The 19,877-nt window shown below is 51.2% G+C and overlaps 1 protein-coding gene across 3 annotated transcripts in view; it reads right to left on the bottom strand.

The window, feature by feature from the left end:
- Window positions 1-19,877, bottom strand: part of ADAMTS17 (ADAM metallopeptidase with thrombospondin type 1 motif 17) — a 1,111,828-nt gene that overhangs the window by 290,809 nt on the left and 801,142 nt on the right. For all 3 annotated transcript variants that reach the window (XM_069625034.1, XM_069625036.1, XM_069625035.1), the window contains exon 15: window positions 1,947-2,067. In XM_069625034.1, the coding sequence (XP_069481135.1) occupies window positions 1,947-2,067 (121 nt within the window). The remainder of the gene's footprint in view (window positions 1-1,946; window positions 2,068-19,877) is intronic.

Raw genomic sequence — 19,877 nt, 5'->3', positions numbered from 1 at the left:
GAGCAGGAAGCCAGCTGCGGACGAGAAACTGGAACCCATGCTAGGCTTCACAGCATCCAGGGGCAGCGACCAGCAGGAAACTGATGCACAGCTCGAGCAGGAAGCCAGCTGCCGACCAGAGGCTGGAACCCATGCTCGGCTTCACAGCATCTAGGAGCAGCGACCAGCAGGAAAGCGCTGCACAGCTCGAGCAGGAAGCCAGCTGCGGACGAGATGCTGGAACCCATACTAGGCTTCACAGCATCCAGGAGCAGCGACCAGCAGGAAACCGCTGCACAGCTCGAGCAGGAAGCCAGCTGCGGACGAGAAACTGGAACCCATGCTAGGCTTCACAGCATCCAGGGGCAGCGACCAGCAGGAAACTGATGCACAGCTCGAGCAGGAAGCCAGCTGCCGACCAGAGGCTGGAACCCATGCTCGGCTTCACAGCATCTAGGAGCAGCGACCAGCAGGAAAGCGCTGCACAGCTCGAGCAGGAAGCCAGCTGCGGACGAGATGCTGGAACCCATACTAGGCTTCACAGCATCCAGGAGCAGCGACCAGCAGGAAACAGCTCCACAGCTCGAGCAGGAAGCCAGCTGCGGCCTCAGAAGCTGGTACCCATGCTTGGCTTCAAAGCATCCAGAAGCAGGGACCAGCAGGAAACCACTGCACAGCTCGAGGAGGAGCCAGGCACGGGACCAGAAGCTGGAACCCATGCTCGGCTTCACAGCATCTAGGAGCAGCAACCAGCAGGAAACCGCTGCACGGCTCGAGCAGGAAGCCAGCTGCGGCCTCAGAAGCCTGAACCCATGCTTAGCTTCAAAGCATCCAGAGCAGCGACCAGCAGGAAACCGCTGCACAGCTCGAGCAGGAAGCCCGCCGCGGGACCAGAAGCTGGAACCCATGCTCGGCTTCACAGCATCTAGGACCAGCGACCAGCAGGAAACCGCTGCACGGCTCGAGCAGGAATCCAGCTGCGGACCAGAAGCTGGAACCCATGCTATTCATCGCAACGACCAGCAAGAAACCGCTGCACAGCTCGAGCAGAAGCCAGCTGTGGACTGGAAGCTGAAACCACATTTCCAAGAGCTCCAGGAACCACCCACATCTCAGAAGGTACCCCGATGCACAATGCTTGAACAGAGGTATTATGATCAGACAGGCAGAGGCTAGGAAGGAACAGCATTGACATAGGACTAGAAGGCCACACGTCCATTGACTCTTCCATGTTGGGCTTTCAGTGGTTCAGCATCACGTGACAGCACCAGTGCGGAAAATGGATTTTGGACTATGTGCAAATTATCTATTTTGGAAGCAAGTAATGTTATTATGGAGATGTGGGGGTACAATGTACATGTACCCGTTTAAGGGTGATATGAAGCAACTGAGTCTAGTTCAAAGACACCAAGGGCCACAGTATTCATTTCAGCGAGACATTGGGTCACTGTATCATTGGAAAAGAAACACTAGACAATTTAATCCAACATTTAAGACCACAAGAGAACAACATTATGTGAGAGAGAACGGAGCTCACCCTACCAATTACAGAGACATGAAGGGGTTCACAGGGTACATTTCAGGGTTCCGATTGCTACCAGTTACACAGAGCAAGAGTCTAGCTCATAGAGGCCTGAAGAGTCTGCTTCCTAATTGGGAGCACCATTGAACATCCAGAGCTGAAACATAATACACCCTTTACATCAACATAGCCATGTCAATATTCAGAGCCTTATCAGGCAGGAAATCCACATCAAAGCCCACATTTTCCAGTTCAGTAATGTTTATCCTTTAGTTTTTGGCGATTTTCTTATCTGCCAATAAAACAATTCCTTTCATGCAGCACGACACTAAACCTACGAAAGGGAAAAGCTGGCATGGTTACCAAGCTGGCAAGTCTTAGCCCAGCTGGCATTGAGCCCCAACGCTCTGCAGTTGCAGAGGTGTGTGCAGGAACGGCTACTCACCCGTCCCCTTGGTGTGATTGAAGTCTCCCTTCACCACTTTGCAGGTCCTGCCGTCTCCATTGCAGATGCCACAGCGGTCCTCCCGGGCGGCCGAGCCAATGATGCCGTCACAGCCAATTCTCTAATGGACACAAGAAGGGGAAAGGGGGGGCATTTATTATGACTTCATCTGCAGCCCCAACACCTCAGCTGGTTACATGCACAGGGAAGAAAATGAAGCCGGGTGGGTTGGCCCCTTTGGAATGACCCTCAAAGACCCCACTCTGCAGGCCCTGGAACTGCAGGATGCAGTAAATGCCCAGCTTGATATTGGCGGGGGTCCTCTTTACAGCAGCAGCCGGTTTTGTCATGCCAGGGAACTAAAGACAGAGTTATTTTCCCAAGATCACACGATTTGGTCAAAAGAGGTAGTCACTCTAAAACGCTGACCTCCAGTTTCCAAAGTAAACCACCCCTTCGTTAGCAGGTCTGCTCCAACGCAATGACCTTGTCGTCACATGTGTCTTATTCCACAATTAGCGGCGCATGCGCAAACTGCTATTGTGCACTGCCTTCACTTTGTAAAAATAAACCTATTTTACCGCAGCATAAGCAGATCCCGTACAACATACTTTGCTGGTAATGATAGCTAAAAGATAGCTCCTCTGGTTTGGCTCCCACCAGAGCTGACATAACCCTTCATCCTTACATCCGTACAGTAATTCACTGATACCTCGCTAATTAATTGACATCAAGTTGGGTAATAAATATTATTACAATGTTATAAGTGGTAATACCATGGCATTAAGCGCAGCACTTGTGTGAAGTAATGGAGTTCGCCTGCTCACACACCAGACTGGAGTCAGAAGGTAAGTTTACTGGTGAGTTTATTCCCTGACGGCGAACACAGGTACGATGGATGGACACAGAACTGGAGCATCCATCCTTGCCAGCTAGTATCCTATAACTGTCACTCTCAGAACTATAGAATCTGGTCACCCAGCACACGCCAGCATTCCACATGACATCACGCCATTGCGCCTCACACACACCAATGCCAATGACAACACTTGTCCCTCCCTGACAATCACAAGAGGGAAGCATCCACCACTCACACAACCAACTCTCACATAACCTAGGTTTGGCCAGAACGCAGACCAATAAATGCCCTCACGTAACTCCCAACGCACGCGTGCCCAACGACAGACACAGCGGAGTCCTTCCAATCCACTCCACCCCTGCGCAACAACAGGAACTAGGAAAAAACCCACGGCAATAGACCCTGACCACGAGGCAGTAACACCACCATATGGTCACACCTGCATAGGTGAAAACATGAAGAGATTGCATGGTCTGGACGCCTCATGCAAACACGCTCCAGCAAAGAGAAAACTGGAACATGCCTTGATGAGAAAATATGCAAACTGGAAAACTGTTACTGGTACGGAAACTCCAAACCGACACCAACTCAAATGAAAATAAATCCAACACCGAATGAAAACCCAACTCCAATTCCCAACCGGAAAAACATCCCAAAACAATTCCAACACCAATTGGAATTAAAACACCAACTCCACTCCCTCCTTACACACCCCACATGTACTCCACCACCAAGGTAGGTCATCGCAACACTGCAACCAACAGTGGCACCAGCAGCTGTAACCAACAGCCACACAACCTACAGCAGCCATCACAAACCTACCGAACCCACCCGGCGTTTTGTAACGCACCAAGCATTGTAAAAACAGTGAATAACCAAACACACAAAACCCACCCGGCATTCAATTAAACACCACACCACACACAAATTCACCCTGCACAGAATCCACCAGGCTATTCTGCAAACCTGGGCACAACCGCAGTACCAACAGCTAGGCAAAACTGACCACATACTGTAATGAACAGTCAACAGCACCAAATGGCTGTAAACAACAGCCACCCAAACATACAGAACCCACCCAGCATTCTGCACAACCAGAAACAACACCACACACTGTAACCAAGTGTCACAAACTCACCAACATCTCCTTGCAGGACCCACCCAGCATCCTGCAATACACCACGCACTCTAACCAACAGTGACACAAACTCATCAACAACATCATACAAGACTCACTCAGCACCCTGCAATACACCACGCACTGTAACCAACAGTGTCACAAACTCATCGACACCACGTACAAGACTCCCCCAGCATCCTGCAATACACCAGGCACTATAACCAACAGTGTCACAAACCCTCACCAACTCTGCTACCATGCACTGTAACCAACAGTGTCACCAGAAACTCATCACACACCATACAGGACCACCTGCCATCCTGTAATACCACACACTGTAACCAGCAGTGACAAATAAACCACAGCTGTAACCAACAGCCGACACCAACCTACAGAATCAACCCGGCATTCTGCAATGCACCCTAAACCATTCACACACGCCAACAGGTGGACAAAACACACAGAAAAGGCCAAAAACAAACAAATGGCAAAACCAGATGCATTAAATAGGTTAAAAGGTGTATCATGTAAAGCAGCCAACCATAATCCGTTCCCCGCACCCACTCGTCCACCGAATGTCCAGTCCCCCATAAAACAAAAACACCTGCAGCAGAAAATGTCAATGAAATAATCAGAAACAAGGAAACAGCCCTGCTCCCACATGTCCACGCTGCCCACCTGAAAAGAAAAACAGTTGCTCATCATACAATAGGAACAGAAATGTACTCTGACCGGGTACCCAGGGACCACAACATAAACATTCACCACTTTGTCCAGCAGGCCCCAGAACAAGCATTTACCTGTGACCAACCCCAACAGAAAAGATCACTAACCCTGTGGCCACAACATATAATACTAACATCAAAACTAAACCGGCCTACCCCTACACTACTCCACCTAGTTATACTTCAGAAATAGTGAGCCTTCTCAGCAGCACGTAAAAACCCCATGGATCAGGGACCAGTTCACTTAAATTACACATGATCTCGGAACATCCATGAGAACACTGCAAACTTGAAAACTCCCCTGCCGTGCAAATGCAACACTGTTAGCTCGTCTTGCAGTCAAAACAGTGGGAACTATCCACCACTTGCAACAGGGACACGCCACCTTTCTTATCTTTTACCTCAAAGCGGCTCACTCACGAAGCACAGAACCACCTCTTTATTCTAAAACGCTCCGTTCCTGTTACCGGCCCCCATGGTCCCGGGTTCTACCGCCGCAATGAAAATCTCGGACTCCTCCTGTGTTGGCCCCGAGAAGAACACTACTTCCTGGCGAAGTGTCCCTAATGCCTTTAACGTGGCGTTGGTACTCCACACATGCTTATGTGGAACTACAAAGTCTAAGGGTTGACGTGGAACTGCAGCGTTCCAACACGTTACCGTTTCCACCTTCCCTATGGGACGGTGAACATGTCCCAGTCGTCCGACAGCCCTTCTCTTCCACCACTCTGGACACGCGGCTGAAAGCATCCGGCAAATGAGGTCTTGCGCCGCCCGGTACGTGAGGACCGCGCAGCTCAGTTCCTCTCCCTGAGTTGGACCCTTTCTTGAGCTTCCACATGTTAGGCCCGGATGGGCTCAAAAATGAGGACAGACACGCCGAGGTTGTGCGTACATCTTGTTTATTCAGGTGCACAACATAAAGTGAAAGTAAACGTTCCCTCCCCCTTACGTCCCTCGTCACGTGACGCTGCTCATGTGACCCGGGGTTGGTCTCTAAGGAGACACTCACACAGTAACATCACCCCCGGACGAAATGTCCTTACAACATTATCAACATTCTTCAACCAGGCGTGCTGGTTTCTTCACATCTCTTTGGGGCCGGCTGCTGGCGGTTTATCCTGGGTCCTCTTCTGGCCTCTCGGTTCTCTTTACTCCTGGGCGAGGCGAGAATCTTGGAGGCGTCCATAGGGTGTCTCGAGGATCTTGTGGAATGGGTTCTGGATCTAAGGGCTGAAGTCTCTCACTTTCCTTTGTCGCTGTTAGTTTGAACTGTGAGCTATTCCAGGTAATTTCTCTCTCTTCATTTTCAGCCATCACCATGGTTCCTTTTACTGCTGTGACTTGTAGGGGTTGTGGGTCAAATCGAGAATCAGTCTTCTTGACTGCTGTCTGCTGTACTAACACTTCATCTCCCACTTGAAATTATTTTGGGCGTGCTCCTCTTCTTTCATCTGCCTGTGTGCAGGTTCGTTCTTTCCACTCTGCGTCTCTCTTTAGGATTATAGGATCTGTTTCTGGCTTGTTTGCTGGATGTCGTATGATCCATGTGAGAACTTGATATTTTACCATGAGTTCTGCAAGGGTCCTGTTTGTGGCTTCGTGTGGTGTGTTACGATAGTCTCGAAGCATCCTGAATAGAGCCTGGTGTGAGTCGACGTTTTCTAGTCGGGCTCTCTGTAGCGCCTTTTTGAAGGATGACATAAATCTCTGGGCCATCCCATTGGCTTGTGGCCAGTGAGGTGTTATCTTCTGGCGTTTGAAGCCTAGGTGCTTGGCGAATGTTGCAAAGTCATGCCCGCAGAGCGGTGGGCCGTTGTCTGACTTGATGACTTCTGGTATTCCCCATTCACTCACGACTTCGCCGAAAATGGCTGCTATTTGGGCAAAAGCTGTGGACAAGGATCTCTTTACGATTGGGAACCTTGAGTGTTCATCGATAAATAGAAGTAGGTACTCCCGCGATTCTAGGGGACCATAAAAGTCCACTGCCACTTTTTTCCACGGGTGTTGTGGAATCTGCGTTGGCTGTAGGGGTATGGGTGCATCAGGTCTGGCCGTGCATTGACACACCATGCAGTTCTTTACCCACCGGTCCACTAGAGCGTCAAGGAAGGGGAACCACAGGTGGCCGCGTAGTTGCTGTTTGGTATTGTCCGCTCTGCAGTGTCCCTCATGGGCTGTCTTGATTACGTCTGACCGTAGGGTGGCTGGAATCACCAGTCTGCATCCTCTGAGGAGTATGGTTCTGTCTCTTACGGCTAGCTCTGTGTGGACTTTCGCCAGCCTCTCTAGTTCGTCTCTGTTTGCACCGGGATGTGTCGTCAGTGCCCTCCTGTAGTCTTTCCACTTGTTGTGCTCAGTGAGGTCAATCGATAGGGCCATGGACGGATAGGCTGCTGATGCCAAGGCAATGGCTTCCAGTGATATCGCTGAGGGCAGTGCGTACCTGGTGACGTAGCTTATGTATTCCATGTCACCTGATCTCGGTGCTGGCTTTCCTGTGGGGTGTCTGGACAGATCGTCCGCTGGGTTGTGTTCACCCCCTGGGCGATGGATGATCCGGTAGTCGTATTCTTGTAAGCGAATGCCCCACTGTTCAATTCTGGGGGGCATCTTTGTGGGTTCCCAAACAGCAAAAGTAGGGCCTGATGGTCGGTGATAAGGGTGAACCTTTTCCCTATTATGAAATTGTGAAAGTGTTCACACGCCTAGACTGCGGCTAGGCTCTCCTTTTCTGCCTGGGAGTATGCAGACTCGGGTAGTGCCAGTGCGCTGCTGGCGTATGCCACTACATGTCTCAGGAGGGTGTGAACTCTGTTGGTCTGTGCAAGTATGGCGCCCAGTCCTACCGTGCTTGCATCGACTACTATTTCGGTGGGCCAGTCCGGTTTGAAGTAGGCAAGTTTCCTGGATTCTGCCAACAACTGTTTAATGGTGTCGAATGCTTCTTGGCATTCCGCCATCCAGGCAAAAAGCATGTCCTTTTGGAGTAGCTTCCGAAGTGGTTCAGTAATTGTGGCGTAGTGCGGTATACACCTCGCACAGTACCCTGCCATGCCAAGAAATGACCTGACGTCCGCTATTTGTCTTGGTTCTTGAAGGTTGAAAATTGTGGCAACTTTGTCGGGGTCAGGAGTCATTCCGTCTGCGGAGAACATGTGTCTGAAGAATTTGAATTTGGCCTTGCTGAACTGGCATTTGTCAATATTTAGGGTGAGGCCTGCTTCTTGGATGGCCGTGCACGTGGCACGAAGGGCGACATCATGTTCTTCTTTCGACCGCCCAAACACAAGAATCTCGTCACTATAGTTCAGTGCATCTCTTATTGGCCGAATGATTTGTCTGATGGCTTCGTGGAAAATTTCTGCGGCCGATGATATGCCGAAGTTTAAACGCTTGTAGCGAAAAAGCCCATTGAGCGTGGCAAAGGTGGTGATTCCTCTCGATTCTGGATGGAGTACCATCTGGTGGTACCCTTGATTTAGGTCGAGTTTAGAGAAGAGGGTGGACTTGTTTAGTTGTACTATCAAGTCCTCAATTTTCGGGCTTGGGTGTCGGTCTCGCTGGATAGCAGTGTTGGCTATCCGCATGTCCATGCAAAGTCTGAGTCGTCCTCCATCTTTCGGCACAAGTACTAACGGGGAGACCCACGGGGTCGGGCCTGTGGCCGGTTCGGTTATTCCATCTTGCAGGAGTTGTTTGAGTTCAGCAGACACTGCAGCTTGCAGGTGAAAGCCAACCCTCCTTGGATGTTGCGGAACGGGTCAGACGGTGGGATCAATGTGGAGTTTCACGGGTGCTCCTTTTAGTTTCCCTAGGCCTTTGCAGATAAGTGGAAATTCTGTCACAATGGTCTCTTTCGACATCGTGTCTATTCGGGTGGGCCCCGATTGGACATTGAAGACGTTGTCTCTTGTCACATGAGTTGGCTCTGTTGAGCAGATTTTGTCACCCTCTTGGACATGTATGTCTATAATCTATAAGTCCTAGGTAGGAGGCAGTTCTATAGCTAAGGAGGCATCCCCCTTTGGTCAGACTGCAAATGACATGAATGTCTGTTGTCGTGGAGTGGTTGCCGTGAGTCGACGACTGAAAGAGCCAACTGTTTGTAGAGGGGTTGCGGCGCCCCACTGGTATATCTTGGAGGCAGATGGTATCAGAGCCGGTTTGTCAGGAATTTGGTGAAACTCTTTTTCTCCCATTATGTTGACAGTGGCTCCTGAGTCAATGAGGAAGCAGAATTGTGTACCTCCTATTTCTACCGGTATCTTGGGTGCTTCACGTGCTTCTCCTTCATCCATGATGAGATTGACGTATTCGTCTTGCGGGTATTAGTCATACAGATCGACTTCGTAGTCGAATCTTTGTTGGTCTGCCTCGTAATAGATCTGGTGTGTTGGGGGTCCATCATATTCATCTCTTATGTGGGATACCTGCTTGTGTCCCTCATTTTCCTGGATTTCGTCGGTCGCGTAGACGTCTTCAACTACTCTGAAGTATATTCTCGGGTTTTGGTGGTAGGGGCGCGTTTGGTATGCTTGAGCTTGTGGGTTCCTGTTGGGCATTTTGAACTGGGGGGCAACGGCAGTCGTTGTGTCGGAAAAGGTCTACCTTTCCTGCAGACTGACTGAAAGTGTCCCTCTCTGCCGCAGTTGCCACATCTCTCGGATAATGCGGGACAAGTCCCTGCATGGGGGAACGCCATCCCACAGCGGTAGCACTGGCGCTGGATTCTCGGTGTCATTGACTAGTTGGAGTTGGAGGCTCTCTCTGTTGTTCTGGTGGCGTTGGATTGCATAGCCGCTATTAACTCATTCTTATCTTGCTTCGTCACAGTGGTGCCTGCTATCTGTGTTACTTGTTTGTCGACCCTTTCTAAGATCCTAGCTATCTCACTCACTTCTTCTATGGTGATTGGCTTCTTGCGGAGTTGCTTTTTAGGGTCTGGCATACGCATCCTTCAATTACTCTCAGACGTATGGCCTCATCAAGTGAGAAAGCATGAAATTGGCAATTCGCTCCTTTTATGCGTAAGTGAGTGATGAACTCATGAACGGTCTCGTCGATCCTTTACGTGCACTGATTAAATATGTACCTTTTGTAGTCCCTATTGGGTTCAATTACCAGTCTCTTATTTAGTGCCGCAATTAGTGCTGGGAAGTCAGCTTGTTCAGCCGTTGGAATGGTTTTCAGCAGTACTTTGATGTCGTTCCTTGCTTTGTTTAGGAACATGCTGCGTAGTCTGGGTGACTTTTCTTCCCCCATGGCATCTATGAAGGTGTAAAAGTCTTCTAACCACTCAACCCACCTCGGGCCTTTGTCCGCTTGTGGCATCATGGAGAAGGGGGGGCATGCGACATGCGGTGGCCGCCATGTTCCTGCAGGAGCTAGAGGGGTAGGAGCTGCTGATCTTGGGGCGAGCTCATGGTGTGGTGGTGGTGGTGGGCTGGGTGGGTGTGCCACTGTTGGTAGTATCGAATTAGGCCTCCTGTGGCTGCAGCTGGTGTGGTATCTGGGGAGCTGCAGGTGGGTGGGCTTGGGCCTGCTGTATTATGCAGTGACTGTCAGTGCGAGGGTATCACCCACCTTTCTCAGGAGTCTGCTGGGCTTTTGTTGCGGCCACTTGAAGATTGCCGTGCAGTCGATATGTGGGGGCACTTCACGTGCACCCTGGACCAGTTGTCTTGCTGGCGTGGAGTTACAGTGCATGGAAAAGCCGTTGTAGCTGGAGGATGGGCCACAGGGTGCCGGTATCTGCACTGGTTCGAGGTGAGCATGGGCCTGGGGTCAGGCGCTCCTTTGCGCACATGGCCTGCATGAGTCTGTGATGGAGGAGGAGGGTGGGCCTGGGATCAGACGCGCGTCGCTGCAGGCCGGGATCAGGCTGCGGTGTGTAGGAGGAGGAGGGCGGGCCAGGGATCAGGCACACGCCGCTGCAGGCCGGGATCGGGCTGCCGCGTGTAGGAGGAGGAGGGCGGGCCTGGGATTGGTTGCGGCGTGGGCTGCAGCGGGGTTGCTGTCGGAGGACGGAGGAGGACTCGGCGGTCCTGGAGACACCTCGTCGCCAGTGGTTAGGCCCGGATGGGCTCACAAATGAGGACAGACACGCCGAGGTTGTGCGTACATCTTGTTTATTCAGGTGCACAACATAAAGTGAAAGTAAACGTTCCCTCCCCCTTGCGTCCCTCGTCACGTGACGCTGCTCACGTGACCCGGCGTCGGTCTATTAAGGAGACACTCGCACAGTAACACCACACTCCACCAGAATCACGCAACTCCAGAGCACAGTCGCCGGCAGCTGTAAGACAGCTGCTGCCCCTACACTGTGTGCACAAACAGCGCAGCCGACCTTCCTTGCACTCTGAACTCCTGGAGACACCACCTCTGCTCCGGGTGACGTCTCACCTGCGCTGCCCACCCAGACAGCGCTTGCTGGGCTGACCTGCTTTTGCCCAGCACGCCTGCAGAACAGATCTGCTTCGCCTCCAGGCCCACAGACACCACGTCACACTGGACCCTCACCCGCCAGCAGTGTCTGACCTCTTTCTGCTGTTCTAACAGACTCTTCACGAACCTCCACCTGCAGCTGCCTACCACACTGCAGCTCCTGCACCACCCAGCCTGCAAGGTTGCCCAGGACCATTCGCCGCTGGTCCCAGGCACAGCTGGCACCTTCCTGAATGGATGTCTCTTCAGGAGAGCAGTATCTCGTCCCCTGCTGCCTCCTCCCAGCAGCCAAGACCACCTCGTCGCCAGTGAAGTAGTGGAGTTTGCCTGCTCAGACACCAGCCTGGAGTCAGAAGGTAAGTTTACTGGTGAGTTTATTCCCTGACTGTGAGCACATGTAAGATCAATGGACACAGAACTAGAGCATCCATCCTTGCCAGCTAGTATCCTATAACTGTCACTCTCAGAACTATAGAACCTGGTCACCCAGCACACGCCAGCATTCCACATGACGTCATGTCATTCCACCCCACACACACCCATGCCAATTACAACACACTCGTTGCTTCTACCGGACACATTATTCTGGCGTTATAAGTACACAGGCATACTTTTGTCAAAGCTTACTATTCTTGGCACGGTTTTTAGGTGCACATGTATGCCAGCCCTTCTTCTATCCGGTCATGTGGGAACTGCGTCTCTGAACACACTATTCTGGAGATATATTAAACTTGACAGTGTTCTTGTTTATAATTTATCCGGGCGCAGTACTGAGAATTTCTAGTTATCCCAGGGAAGGACTCAATGTTCGTAGGTTTCCTGACCCATCAGTAGTAATAGGCATGTTATATGGGAATGGGCTGCTTTAAAAAATAAAAAAAATGGGGGTCACTGGGGTCCCCCCCCCAGTGCAATGGGAGGCAGGGGTGACAAGCTATATCTACCAAAGAGTACAGATGGAGGGGTGATGGGAGCAGATAAAGGGGTCGTGGAATGATGGCTGGCGAAATAAGGACCCCATTCCACATACTATAAATATGCCACAGGGAACTAGCAGGATAAGTGTGTCACCAGAATATTACGCAGCAGCGTAAATCCATTGATGTATGACAGGCTCTCAGCCACCACGTGGTGCCATCCACGTTTGGGGGATGGAAATGCTAGTGTAATCGCTGCGGTTTAACCCGCGCCAGTCGCACTTCAAAAACGAATCATGTCAGGGTCACATATGTCACTGCCCCGATTTGCGACTCACCTTGCGCCTGTTTTAAAAGGCACTAGGGGGATGTCGCTTGTTTTAGGGCATTTAAATGCACATCTCGTTTGTGAGTTCGGGATGCGCATTTATATGCCTTGTATGAGCAAACGCGCAAAGGGGGGGGGGATCTGAAGACCTAAGATGCGCTCATTCCGATGCCCTTAGTGAATTGCGCTGCCAGTTCTTTAAGGCCATCTAAAGCCCCAAGATGCGCTCATTCAGATGCCCTTTGTGAATTGTGCTGCCAGTTCTTTTTGGCCATCTGAAGACCTATGATGCGCTCATTCCGATGCCCTTAGTGAATTGCGCTGCCAGTTCTTTAAGGCCATCTAAAGACCCAAGATGCGCTCATTCCGATGCCCTTTGTGAATTGGGCTGGCAGTTCTTTTTGGCCATCTGAAGACCTAAGATGCGCTCATTCCGATGCCCTTAGTGAATTGCGCTGCCAGTTCTTTAAGGCCATCTAAAGACCCAAGGTGCACTCATTCCGATGCCCTGTGTGAATTGGGCTGCCAGTTCTTTTTGGCCAGATGAGGACCTAAGATGCGCTCATTCCGATGCCCTTAGTGAATTGCGCTGCCAGTTCTTTAAGGCCATCTAAAGACCTAAAATGCGCTCATTCCGATGCCCTTTGTGAATTGGGCTGCCAGTTCTTTAAGGCCATCTGAAGACCTAAAATGCGCTCATTCTGATGCCCTTTGTGAATTGGGCTGCCAGTTCTTTTTGGCCATCTGAAGACCTCAGATGCACTCATTCCGATGCCCTTAGTGAATTGCGCTGCCAGTTCTTTAAGTCCATCTGAAGACCTAAAATGCGCTCATTCTGATGCCATTTGTGAATTGGGCTGCCAGTTCTTTTTGGCCACCTGGAGAACTGAGATGCGCTCATTCCGAAGCCCTTTGTGAATTGGGCCGCCAGTTCTTTAAGGCCATCTGAAGACCTAAAATGCGCTCATTCTGATGCCCTTTGTGAATTGGGCTGCCAGTTCTTTTTGGCCATCTAAAGACCCAAGATGCGCTCATTCCGATGCCCTTTGTGAATTGGGCTGCCAGTTCTTTTTGGCCATCTGAAGACCTAAGATGCGCTCATTCCGATGCCCTTTGTGAATTGGGCTGCCAGTTCTTTTTGACCAGATGAGGACCTAAGATGCGCTCATTCCGATGCCCTTTGTGAATTGGGCTGCCAGTTTTGTTTGGCCAGATGAGGACCTAAGATGCGCTCATTCCGATGCCCTTTGTGAATTGGGCTGCCAGTTCTTTAAGGCCATCTAAAGACCCAAGATGCGCTCATTCCGATGCCCTTTGTGAATTAGGCTGCCAGTTCTTTAAGTCCATCTGAAGACCTAAGATGCGCTCATTCCGATGCCCTTTGTGAATTGGGCTGCCAGTTCTTTTTGGCCAGATGAGGACCTAAGATGCGCTCATTCCGATGCCCTTTGTGAATTGGGCTGCCAGCTCTTTTTGGCCAGATGAGGACCTAAGATGCGCTCATTCCGATGCCCTTTGTGAATTGGGCTGCCAGTTCTTTTTGGCCAGATGAGGACCTAAGATGCGCTCATTCCGATGCCCTTTGTGAATTGGGCTGCCAGTTCTTTAAGGCCATCTAAAGACCCAAGATGCGCTCATTCCGATGCCCTTTGTGAATTGGGCTGCCAGTTCTTTAAGGCCATCTAAAGACCCAAGATGCGCTCATTCCGATGCCCTTTGTGAATTGGGCTGCCAGTTCTTTTTGGCCATCTGAAGACCTAAAATGCGCTCATTCCGATGCCCTTAGTGAATTGCGCTGCCAGTTCTTTAAGTCCAACTGAAGACCTAAGATGCGCTCATTCCGATGCCCTTTGTGAATTGGGCTGCCAGTTCTTTTTGGCCATCTGAAGACCTAAGATGCGCTCATTCCGATGCCCTTTGTGAATTGGGCTGCCAGTTCTTTAAGGCCATCTAAAGACCCTAGATGCGCTCATTCCGATGCCCTTTGTGAATTGGGCTGCCAGTTCTTTTTGGCCATCTGAAGACCTAAAATGTGCTCATTCCGATGCCCTTAGTGAATTGCGCTGCCAGTTCTTTAAGTCCATCTGAAGACCTAAGATGCGCTCATTCCGATGCCCTTTGTGAATTGGGCTACCAGTTCTTTTTGGCCATCTGAAGACCTAAGATGCGCTCATTCCGATGCCTTTTGTGAATTGGGCTGCCAGTTCTTTAAGGCCATCTAAAGACCCAAGATGCGCTCATTCCGATACCCTTGGTGAATTGGGCTGCCAGTTCTTTTTGGCACAAGTGAGCAGATGCTTGCGCGAAACAATCTTTGGGAGAATCTAGCCCCATGTGTTTTTTAGCACTCTATATCATTTTGATGGTGAATCCCTGGATATTGCAGGGCGTGGAATGGGGAATCTGCTCTGCATTTGTCCCTCTATGCAGGGAATCCGCAAGCATCTTCCTCCACATCAACACGAACCCCTATGTATTCTGCCAGACCTTTTGCTCCTGCAAACGGCAACCAGAGCCCACGGGATCCATAGTAATGGTGGCTGCCACGTTTTCACATGGCGGTGGGCATTACTGATCACGTCTATGTGCAAATGGAGGAGACCCAGATGTATTTCCCACATGGAGTGGATGATGCAGAGGACCCCCTGGCATTATCCACGTCACATGGAAAATGATCCGAATCTGACAGGACCGACCCTGTGCGCGGATGTGCACCACGTATGCTCCGCGAGTCAAAACAATGAGTCTATGATTTGAGAGGTGGCGACTACGCACAGCTTGGGCAGAAGAGGTAGCCTTTTGTTTGTTGTGACCAGAAGACTTCCCACTTTATTGGCTAACCTTGAATCGCCTGGGATTTCATTGTAAGTGAGAAAGGCCATCCATACTCCTTGAATTCTGTGCCCTCTCCGGTCATTGCTAAGAAATTGGAAACACAAGGTCTTGGGGCTGCTGTTGGCACTCTCGCCCAGAGGAGACTTGCCTGGCATTATGGTGCTGGGATCTCCTCGTTGCCTGGCATTGTGGTGCTGGGATCTCTTCGTTGCTTGGCATTGTGGTGCTGGGATCTCCTCATTGCCTGGCATTATGGTGCTGGGATCTCCTCGTTGCCTAGCATTGTGGTGCTGGGATCGCTTTGTTGCTTGGCATTGTGGTGCCAGGATCTCCTCGTTGCCTGGCATTGTGGTGCTGGAATCTCCTGGTTGCCTGGCATTGTGGTGCTGGGGTGGTGCTGGGATCTCTTTGTTGCTTGGCAATGTGGTGCTGGGATCTCTTGGTTGCTTGGCATTATGGTGCTGGGAACTCCATGTTGCCTGGCATTATGGTGCCGGCAAGTCCACATTGCCTGGTGGACTGATGTGCAAACGGATAGCAAATGGAGAGCCAGCCGGCCATTGTTCTTCTCCTGAGTGGATATCAGCTGGTTCGTCAAGCCTTCTTTAGCTTGCGTTCGTTCTCAGGAGGGGATTTTCCATCTTGTTCTCTAAAAACAATTCTCACCTCAATAAATGACTTTGAATTGGGTTTTTTATTTCTGGGAGTAAGAAAGATTTAGATTCAGGATTTGGTTCACATCGTCCTAATTCTACTTCTGTTCCTGGTCAACAACGTTTATAATTCAAAATAATGCTTAAAGATTTTAAAGAAAATACATGCACATATAAGAATGTTTAGGGAGCAAATGCAGCTGGACACGTGCTTGGAATTCAGGATAGCATGCACGGGACATACCGCCTCAATCACATGCAGAAGTGGAGACAGCAGAATTGCCCCGTGTCTCAATTGCCTAGGTCTTGTTCCTGAGACTCTGGAACCCACCTCCATACAGTCGCTGGCTGTCCTTGCCTTGCGTTTCCATACCGCCTGTTAAGCACTCTTCCGACTTTGTCCCTTGTCTAGTCCGATCATAATTTGGTTTGTCGCCCTTAGATGACATGCTCTACCGTCTGTGCATTCTGCGTGTGATCCTTCTTCCGATACTCCTGGATCACCGGATCCCACTAGTCCTAGCAGCGGAATTGTCCCACAAAGGATCCTGCAACGACATCTCTGGAGGACTCCAAGCCAATATCTGGCCAAACCTGCAGAGAGTCAGAAACTACACAGCCAACTCATCCTCAGCTTGAAACCATCTGGCCACATGATCTTACACTAATATTCTTGTCACGGCTCTCGATCAAGCAATACTTTAAATGCAACTCCTCTTGTTTAGGGGACAACGTCTTCAGAATACACAATCCCGGTTACACCCAATGGGAGCTGCAGTGTCTTCCGCATATCAGAAGTCGAGGTCAACCTCCGCCTCCGAGGTACAAATGCTACGGGTGAAGGTACTTTTACTCTCAGGGGTCTACTCCCCAGCGTCCCCTCACAGGTGACCTCACAAAGTATCAGCAAGAGCTGAAATACCACCCATTTCCCCTATCCTGAGGACTGGGTTCGTACCATGTTCTCATTCTTTTCTGAGTGCGCTCCATTTTCTCATCTCACTAGCAATCCTTCCTCATCTGTAGACTTAGCAACAAGCAGCCCTACTGCACACAAAATACAAAAAATAAATATATACAACCCCTCCAGGGAAACGTAACCCGTTAATAAACACCCCAACTGAGGGCACAAGACTCTGAGGGCACAAGACTCCTGAATCAGTCTTGTTGATTTCCCGGTTGTTGGGCGCTCTCGTCACTGAAGCCCATACTATATCTTCAATCTTGGCCAAGATCCAACCATGGGTCCAGCCTTTCTCTTCCAGGTCCTCCTCCCCTCCCCCCACTCCCCCCACTCCCCCCACTCACGCGCGCGCTCACTCACTCCCTCCTGAGTTAATGACCTGGCTCATGGCTCGCCCCCATCCTCCCAGGCCGGCTGAATTGGTGCTCTGATGACCATGTTCTCTCAGCCCACTTGTCCGCGCTCATCACCCACACTCACTGCAGCTGTTCTCAGGACACGCGGCCTTGGCTGGATGAGCAAGTTGCTCCCCCCGCAGCCTGCTCGTGTGCAGAGCGTGGAAACATGTCAGGGGCTATCCCGTCCCTGGCCGGCCAAAAACCTCCAAGCAGCACTTCTTCCAAAAAAGAAATAGTGCTGCCGGAAGCAGAAACCGAGAGTCAAAGTGGGGTTGCTCTCTCCAACCCCTCCCGCTGTCAGTGAAGCCCAAGTGACCGTGTGTGGGCCTCGTCTAACCCCCCTTATGTGTCTAATGCACGCTTCACAACGGGCTTTTTACATCTGTGCATGTGGTGATAGCTCAGGGGCAACGCGCTCGTCTTGGAAACAGCACGACACGTAGCACCACAGGTTCGGTCCCCAGGTCTGCGCTTAGAAACCTCTGGGTATTAAGAGTTATAAATAAGCTATTATATCATATCAATTACGCTGCTGCTTATTTTCCAGGACTCCTCCTTCCTGCAACTATGGACCCCTGGAACTATCTAAGGAAAGATGAAATAGGCTTCTGAGGTATTTATTTCATGATGGGGTGCTCCAAGATACACCTCCGCCCCCTTAAGGCCAGATAGAAGGAAAGGGGCCCCTGGGAACCTGGGCAGACCCACACAGTGTCGGGACAAGCCCTTAAAGAACTCGGACAGGTACTGGCGGGGCTGGATAAGGGGGTTCACCTGGACGCCTGAGGAGTCTACTGTTGGGCTGGGGTGTTCCACTAGTAAGCTGGCACTTGCTCTACACTGAGCCACGCCAGGCACGCTGTGAGCTGCGTCCAGTGGTTTGGGCCAGACTCCTGGTGTCTGGCGTCTGCTATGCTGAGGCGTTCAGTGGATTAGGAGCGTCTCCCAGAGGGATATGGGGGCTTCCATTAGGGGCTCTTTTTGGGTGCACAGTGGGTTGGTGAATACTCCTGGCGGGCAGCAGTTCAATACTAGTAGCCTGGCTGGGAATTGTACAAAAATGACGACCTGGGAATTAAGATGGCCGAAAGTGCCGACTTTTTTTTACCCCCTTACCCCACATATATATGTGGGGAGGGGAGTGGGTTTCCAGTATAATATTAAATTGGGGGACGGGGTGCAGGGGCTCTCCCCCTTAATATGTATGTGGTGTAAAGGGGCATTTTCGGCTATCGCAATAATCACATAGATCCATCTGGCTGTTGGTGTAGGGAGAGCAGAAGGCCCCCCTGGTGTACTGTTGGGACTTCTTGCCTGCTGTGGGCATGGGGAATTCTCCTGGCTGTTGGTGCATGCTCCTGGCGGTCAGCAGTTGAATACTAGTAGTCTGGCTGTTGCGGTAGGGAGAGCAGAAGGCCCCCCTGGTGTACTATTGGGACTTCTGGTCTGCTGTGGGCATGGGGCATTCTCCTGGCTGTTGGTGCATGCTCCTGGCGGGCAGCAGTTGAATACTAGTAGTCTGGCGGTTGCTGTTCCAAGAGTAGAAAGGCAGCCTGGTGTACTGGTGGGACTTCTGGTCTGCTGTGGGCATGGGGCATTCTCCTGGCTGTTGGTGCATGCTCCTGGCGGGCAGCAGTTGAATACTAGTAGTCTGTTTGTTGCTGTAGGGAGAGCAGAAGGCCCCCCTGGTGTACTGTTGGGACCTCTTGCCTGCTGTGGGCATGGGGAATTCTCCTGGCTGTTGGTGCATGCTCCTGGCGGTCAGCAGTTGAATACTAGTAGTCTGGCTGTTGCTGTAGGGAGAGCAGAAGGCCCCCCTGGTGTACTGGTGGGCCTTCTAGTCTGCTGTGGGCATGGGCATTCTCATGGCTGTTGGTGCATGCTCCTGGCGGGCAGCAGTTGAATACTAGTAGTCTGGCGGTTGCTGTTCCTAGAGTAGAAAGGCAGCCTGGTGTACTGGTGGGACTTCTGGTCTGCTGTGGGCATGGGGCATTCTCTTGGCTGTTGGTGCATGCTCCTGGCGGGCAGCAGTTGAATACTAGTTGTCTGTTTGTTGCTGTAGGGAGAGCAGAAGGCCCCCCTGGTGTACTGTTGGGACTTCTTGCCTGCTGTGGGCATGGGGAATTCTCCTGGCTGTTGGTGCATGCTCCTGGCGGGCAGCAGTTGAATACTAGTAGTCTGGCTGTTGCTGTAGGGAGAGCAGAAGGCCCCCCTGGTGAACTGGTGGGCCTTCTGGTCTGCTGTGGGCATGGGCATTTTCCTGGCTGTTGGTGCATGCTCCTGGCGGGCAGCGGTTCAATACTAGTAGTCTGGCGGTTGCTGTTCCTAGAGTAGAAAGGCAGCCTGGTGTACTGGTGGGCCATCTGGTTTGCTGTGGGCATGGGGAATTCTCCTGGCTGTTGGTGCAGGCTCCTGGCAGGCAGCAGTTGAATACTAGTCGTCTGGTTGTTGCTGTAGGGAGAGCAGAAGGGACCCCTGGTGTACTGGTGGGGCTTCTGGTCTGCTGTGGGCAAGGCATTCTCCTGGCGGTTGGTACATCCTCCTCGCAGGCTGGAGTTGTTTTATGGTACCCGGGCGATGCTTCTGGAGGCAAAGGTAGTTCCTTGTGGGCTATACCTGGGAGAACTCCTTCAGGGGTGTCTAGCAGTAAGCTGGAGCTCGTGGAGAGCTGTGGTTGGACCT

The sequence above is a fragment of the Ambystoma mexicanum genome, chromosome 11, assembly GCF_040938575.1.
Source record: "Ambystoma mexicanum isolate Mex_15411 chromosome 11, UKY_AmexF1_1, whole genome shotgun sequence".
NCBI classification, from domain to species: domain Eukaryota; kingdom Metazoa; phylum Chordata; class Amphibia; order Caudata; family Ambystomatidae; genus Ambystoma; species Ambystoma mexicanum.
Note: the sequence above shows the minus strand (reverse complement) of the source record. Positions and strands in the feature narration are given on the sequence as shown.